At 40.5% G+C, this 6,465-nt stretch overlaps 2 protein-coding genes across 2 annotated transcripts; one reads left to right on the top strand and one right to left on the bottom strand.

Annotated features, from left to right (window-relative positions):
• Nucleotides 1–334: 334 nt before the first annotated feature.
• LOC112467168 (exosome complex component RRP45) lies at nucleotides 335–2,875 on the top strand. Its single transcript, XM_025035650.1, has 8 exons — nucleotides 335–612; nucleotides 785–879; nucleotides 968–1,190; nucleotides 1,268–1,485; nucleotides 1,626–1,853; nucleotides 2,041–2,168; nucleotides 2,401–2,486; nucleotides 2,598–2,875. The coding sequence occupies exons 1-8, from the start codon at nucleotides 547–549 to the stop codon at nucleotides 2,757–2,759; spliced, it is 1,206 nt and encodes a 401-aa protein (XP_024891418.1). The 5' UTR covers nucleotides 335–546; the 3' UTR covers nucleotides 2,760–2,875.
• Nucleotides 2,802–6,015, bottom strand: LOC112467167 (alkylated DNA repair protein alkB homolog 8). Its single transcript, XM_025035649.1, has 8 exons — nucleotides 5,617–6,015; nucleotides 5,251–5,442; nucleotides 4,947–5,178; nucleotides 4,743–4,865; nucleotides 4,448–4,648; nucleotides 3,757–4,136; nucleotides 3,525–3,680; nucleotides 2,802–3,390 (listed from the first exon to the last, which is right to left on the bottom strand). Exons 2-8 carry the CDS (start codon nucleotides 5,380–5,382, stop codon nucleotides 2,821–2,823), a joined length of 1,794 nt encoding a protein of 597 aa, XP_024891417.1. The 5' UTR covers nucleotides 5,383–5,442; nucleotides 5,617–6,015; the 3' UTR covers nucleotides 2,802–2,820.
• Between the last annotated feature and the right edge of the window lie 450 nt (nucleotides 6,016–6,465).

The following is a 6,465-nucleotide window of genomic DNA, read 5'->3' as shown; positions in this document are numbered from 1 at the left end:
TACTGAAAATCTATAGTACACGTGACGTAAAATATAGATTTGCAGTACTGACAGTGAATATATCGGAATGCAGCCTCCATCTCCATATGCGCGACGCGCATTCGATCATACGTCCAGTGTCCAATTCGCGTATCTCGATGAGCGCGGGAGATCGAACGGGGAAAGGAAAACCCGAATGTTTATTTTCGGATGTAAACGCGATCCGCGATACATACCGGAAAATGTACCAAATGACATCCGCACATATCCTTTCCGGACACTTCCGGATTTCGATAGAAATGAGCCGGGAACTCCGGGAAGTCGAACAAATCGCATGGAATGTCCGATCGAATGGTACTCGATTGCCCACGTCGCCAATTGGACAATTCAACATAGGACCATTGATCTAGCAATGCCGCCTGTCTACATTGTTTAAACTCTCGGTTCGTTTCGCACGTGACGTTTATTTATAAAGCTATCATAAACAAACTCCGAACCGCAAATTATTTATCGCGTATAAAACCGCGAGTCTCAGCGCTTTCTTGTTGTAAAAGAAATTTTCGAAAGATGAAGGAGACTCCGCTTACTAACTGCGAACGAAATTTTACAAACAAATGTATAGAGGAGGAAACGGTAACTATACATACTTTTTTTATAAATTTATCAGTTAAAAGTTCAATTATAATTTATATTATTTAAAGGTTTATTTAACGATGTAAATTTTTGGAATATGCTTAAAGTTACGTTCTTCATATATCATTGCATATGTAATAATAATATTTTCAATAAATCTGTTATATTTCAGAGGCTGGACGGTCGAAAATTATTGGAACCGCGTTTTGTGAAGATCTACTTTGGCTCCAGTTGGGGATGTTGCATGGTGTCGCTTGGACATACAAGGTGAATTTTATTTAACGACATATACAGATTATTTTCAGTAAGTATGCAAAAGTGAGTATATACATTGAGAAGAGAAATCACTTTACAGAGCAGTAGCGCAGGTGTCGTGCGACATACAGCAGCCAAAAACGTCTCGTCCTAACGAAGGCATGATACGCATAAATGTCGAACTCACTCCACTAGCGGCGCAACACTTCGAGAGCGGTAGACAGTCCGAGGCGGCTATACTGATCAGTAGGCAGCTGGAGAAATGTTTTAAGGACTCGAAGTGTATAGACCTGGAGTCTCTCTGTATTGTAGCAGATAAGAAGGTCACTGAAGAACGCTTGACGTCATTAAATATTACACAACAATGTAGATATATGTACTTATGAGTTCCTTCATTCAGGTGTGGAATTTAAGAATCGACGTTAATATCATAAATCACGATGGAAATCTGGTGGATTGCGCCTCTATCGCAACACTTGCCGCCCTTATGCATTTCCATAGGCCGGACGTCACGTCGACCGGCGAGGAAGTCATCGTACATCCGGCTTCCGAGAAAGATTTTCTGCCGTTGACGTTGTTTCATTATCCGGTCTGCATATCCTTCATAACTTTCAAGAGGTTGGTTTTTTGGGCAAGACAAATTTATATACGCAAGATACAAAGAAATCTTCTCTTACTTGAAAAAAACATCGATAAAATTCAACAGTTTGTAGTCCATATGGCGCGAGTAATATGAAAATCTAAGTAAAATTTCACAGTGGCAACACCATAATGGACCCTACTTACACAGAAGAAAGAGTTGGTGTCGCCGAGCTTACTCTCGGTGTAAACTCTTATAGGGAACTTTGTAGCTTGCACTTCGATTATTTAACAAAGACCATGACGATCGAGGATGTCATATCAGCTGTTTCTAATCACGCGGCTAATTACGCAATGAACTTGGTGAATCAGATCAAGGAGGCGGTAATCAAGGATGTACAATCACGGTACGTTGCTCTCGAACACATCTTATTTATATTGTATATCGATTCAATTTTAATACATTTATGAATATAAAATGTAATAAGTAATTAAATCTAAATATTCATGGGTAATCTTTAATAAGTTTATAAAGGTACTGACTTTTTGAAAATGAATAAAGCATTCTAAAAACTCTATGTATATGTACTCTAGGTACAGAAAAGATGACAGCAACATATCCAGATTTAAAGAGAGCATTCAAGTGAATAAGCTGACGACAACGATCGGCGATCACATTAGTATTAAATTATGTAAATGGGACGCAACAGTTATAGTCGAAGGTATACGTTTCATTCAATTGTTCTTGTTTAATATGTACATGTACACATTAAAATTAAAAATTTTTTTAAATTAGATTGTCTTATATTACAAATCGAAGTAAATTAACTTCAATTTTTTTATAGTTATTTAATTAAAATTAGTATTTATTAAATTGAAGAATTAAAATTAAAGGTCAATTTAATTTCAATTATTTATGATGTATAAAATACAGTAAATAATTTAATTTTACAGATGATTATATGGAAGTGGAGGATGAGAACAAGAGCCGTATCATAAAACACAAAGAAGGATCTGCTGAATTAGTACCCGTTTTCAACGTAAGTACAAAAAAGGAATGTACTTAGTATTGCAATAATCTCCTTATTATTTTTGCAGCTCAAATTGGTATCTAATAATAATAATGTAATAATTTCGTAATGTTCTTGCAGGATTCACTTAAAAAAGAAGAAAATCGTGACGATTACGATTGGACACACGATTGGACATCTGATTCGGACGATCAAGTTCTCGTCAAATCGCCATCTCCGGAAAAAAAAGAGATTCCAGTAATAGACTTAATAGACATCGAAGAGATAGGAGATAACGCCTAGATTCGTTGAAAAATATATAATAAATTTGGAAGATCAATTAGGTCAGATGTCAATTTAGTTTTTATTCCACGATCTCTGTACATTTCTCCAAAATCACACACCAATTGCCTTGGTCGTAGTACACCTTCTTGATTGAGACCGCGGGTATTTCCATGCACAGTTTCGCGAGCTCGCCTTCCCGAAATACATGATAATATCTCAGAAAACATTCGCCGCTCTTCTTCTTCCAGGGAACCAGCATGTCACTGTGAGCGAAGTTCGTTCTGTTTTCGTGTATCGGTAACGTTAAGTGACACTCGGAGATTCTTTGATTGATTGCGCTTCGGTCGACCTTTTCCGTCTCCTTGCTTCTTTTGCCGTGCTTCAAATAAAACGAATCCGAGGAATCTTTCCGTTGCTCCATCGCCCACACGTAGATCAAGCACGTCCCTCTTGGCCTCAGCACTCGAATCATCTCGGAAATGGCGCGTTGCCTTCGTTCCTGAGTCGACAGATGATGAATAACTGCGATGCTGATCGCCGCATCCACGGAATCGTCTCTATACGGCAGATACAGGCAATCGCACTGAAGAACCTCGAAGCCTCGCTTGCGACATATATCCATCAATCCGGAACTATGATCGCATCCCATCTAAAATAGTCTTCGGGATTAATAATGCCTTGGCTCAAAAAGGTATAATGCGAAACGTGTACATTCAATCTCGTCTCTAGTTATATATGCCTATATAATTAAATATCTGGAATCATTGAAATAGTAAAAAATACCTTATATACATTCTGATCTCCGCAAAGGTACTTGCCGTTTCCGCAACCCACGTCCAACAACAATGTGCCCTCTTCCAAACTTTCGAGGAATTTAGTCACGTTGGGCCATCGTTTGTGTCGTGTTTCGCTGAAGTGATTGGATATTTCCTCGTAAACCTGTGAGAGCGCACACATAGTTTCAGTAATAAAGAAATAAAATATTCGCAAGCTATATGAGGAATAATCCACGCACTTTGTGCACATATGAATTTTCCAATCCCGACGCCACCTTGGCATCGATGAAAGTATCACGTTTCGCGGTATCACAGTAGTCTTTGAAATCACAGCAGCATTCGCCCCGTCGCACTTTCCTGAAGGTGAAGGACACCCTGGTACCACGCTCCCGCGTCGTGGTCCCATTTTCTGTCTTGATTATATCACTGTGACGAGGAGAGATGCCGTGCATCCACGCGTACCTCGCTTCTTCCGTCATGATCAACAGAGATCTGGCTGGCAGGAGAACATCGATCTTCCGATCATCTTTCCTGAAGTTCATGACGCACGCTGATCCAAGTGACAGGGATAATATCGTGTCCTCGAAGACGCTGTGCGTGTCGATGTGCGATGGTATACCTTGAATATATAATCGAAGATCATTATAATATAGTTTAATGTCCAAATCAAGTTCATAAACTTGTGCGTATTTATTAGAATTATTCGTTATGATCGTTCTCAATTAATGAGTGAAAAAAAATAATTGCTACTGCATGATAAATTAACTCAATTGTATTTAATTTTATGATTAAAATATTGAATTTATTATAATTTACATGAATTGATGTCAATATATTATTAAGAAACCAGAATGGTTAATCGACGAAATATCATTTACCTTGTTTACATTTTTAGGAAAGTATAATTTTATGGAGGTATTGGGGCGCTACCTTGTCCAGACAGATATTTGTTGATGGTCAACTGATCGTAAGTGTATTTGTGACCATGCTTGTCGAATAGAGTTTGCAGAAATTTGTAGTCCTGGGGAATCGGCGGGATAGGTTTGTCAGGATCCACCATGTTCGTGCCATACTCGAACTCGTATCCAAAATGCTTCACTTGTCTGTGTTTCAGTTGCGACGATACAGATTCTGCAACAGCAGTCAAAAAAGAAAATGTAAAACGATCTCCTTTAAGCTGGCCTTTCCTTAATTGCTCTCATTCAATCACATCGTAAGTCTTTACCACATTCGTCCCAGTTGAGCGTTCCTAACAGAGTTTCCTCTTGTTCCTCCGTTATAAAATTCTCTATTAACGTGAGACCGGGAGGAAATGTAGAATCGGACGTAACGTAGTCAGTGGTGGAAACTAAAGAGAGAGCATCAAATCGTCACATAAAGGGATTCCAAATTATAATTGGCATTACATAATTCTGTCACGACAGTACACCTGTTTCAGTATAGCATACATATAACGGGCCATTCTGGCCAGGAAGCTTAATGCGCCCGTGAATGTAATTGTACACGCATGTCGCGTCCTCCCTCGAGTTGCACGTCACGAAGCAGTACGACTTGCCCGCTGGCATTATCAGAGTGTACTTGGAGATCAGGGCGTCTAACACACATTGCAACGTTTCTCTCTTGATACCGGTAACCAGGCCGCCGTTGCAAATCATCAGGTGCTGCGTGGAATATCAAGCTCCAACAGTCGTCGATACAACGAACTCCGTATTCTAATATATCGAGACGTTTACCTGCGTAGGTTGCTCGGTACATTTGATGTTCATATCTCTGAGCAGTCGGTGATGAGCACGTTTCTGTTTGCGTACACTCTTCCTGTCCTTCCTCGCTTCGATCGCAACGCTCGTTTCGTCACTCAAAGGCATAATTTTCAATGTTTAAACGCCTCAAGGAGAAAGGGACTTTGTCGTGCCGCCTCATTAGTTCTGCGAAAAGGGAAGTTGATTATCTCATTCGTAAGTAAAAGTTAAAAATAAATTATTAATAAATTAATAAATTAAATATCTTTTTTAATTAAGTTCTTTATTCATAAAGATGTATATATGCGGTACTTAATAAGCAGAAAAATAATCTGAAACTAAAATTTTCTTTTTACATACCATATCATATTCCTTTACAATCCGTTTAATCTTTAACAACATAACCTACAAGATAATTTTCGATACATAACCTCAATTGTACATACATACAATTTGTGGCACGGAATATGAAAATAACAGAGAAAGAAAATGTATTCTGAAGAAACGCGACCACCTAAAGGAATTCGTAAACGCCATAAACCGCGTCCTCCTTCCCCTCCGTAACCTAATCTGACCCTTGACCTAACATAACTCGACTCGCGTCGCGAGAGAAAAACAGATGCGTTTGCGAACGGCGCGACCGTTACGGGTTCTTTCGCTCTCGGCAGTCCCGGCTACAAGAAGCGAGTAGACTGTGAAACTGACAAAAGCACAGCGCCATATTGCGGAGCTTGTGTTTGGTTAGCGTTTCTGGCGCGTGGTGAAGAAAGTTTGGTGTAATTTAATTGAATAACGATGTCCGACAATCAGGTAAGCAGGGCCCCGGGTACGGGCGATCCGGCGTCCCCGCGATCTCGCCGCGCCGCGATCCCGCGCCCGCGGACGCCGCCGGCGAGACGATCGGCGGCCCGCCGGGAAAATGTCCCGCACCGCGATCTCGCCGAGCGAGAGACAGAGAATTTAAACTAGCGTTCTAACCTTTCCGCGTGTGCCACCAGGAACAAAAGCCCGAAGCCGGCCCAGGCGACGCGAATTCAGAATACATCAAGCTGAAAGTCGTCGGAAACGTAAGCGATGCATGCCAAAAACGTCCCCGATTGTCCCACAATTATCGCGCGTCGCGCAAGATCCCCGCTGAGATTCCGCTTTTTTCTCTTTCCAGGACAGCAACGAAATTCACTTTAGGGTAAAGATGACCACTCAGATGGG

The sequence above is a fragment of the Temnothorax curvispinosus genome, unplaced genomic scaffold (assembly GCF_003070985.1).
Source record: "Temnothorax curvispinosus isolate PA1 unplaced genomic scaffold, ASM307098v1 QBEX01016991.1, whole genome shotgun sequence".
NCBI lineage: Eukaryota > Metazoa > Arthropoda > Insecta > Hymenoptera > Formicidae > Temnothorax > Temnothorax curvispinosus.
This window is presented reverse-complemented; position numbering and strand designations above follow the sequence as displayed.

Coding starts and splice junctions, on each gene's coding strand:
- LOC112467167 (XM_025035649.1), bottom strand. CDS start 5,382: ATGCCTTTGAGTGACGAAACGAGCGTTGCGATCGAAGCGAGGAAGGAC. Junction 3,681..3,756: donor AAAATTCATATGTGCACAAA/GTGCGTGGATTA, acceptor GCGCTCTCACAG/GTTTACGAGGAAATATCCAA. Junction 3,391..3,524: donor GAGATCAGAATGTATATAAG/GTATTTTTTACT, acceptor AGACTATTTTAG/ATGGGATGCGATCATAGTTC.
- LOC112467168 (XM_025035650.1), top strand. CDS start 547: ATGAAGGAGACTCCGCTTACTAACTGCGAACGAAATTTTACAAACAAA. Junction 880..967: donor GTGTCGCTTGGACATACAAG/GTGAATTTTATT, acceptor ATCACTTTACAG/AGCAGTAGCGCAGGTGTCGT. Junction 1,486..1,625: donor TCCTTCATAACTTTCAAGAG/GTTGGTTTTTTG, acceptor AAAATTTCACAG/TGGCAACACCATAATGGACC.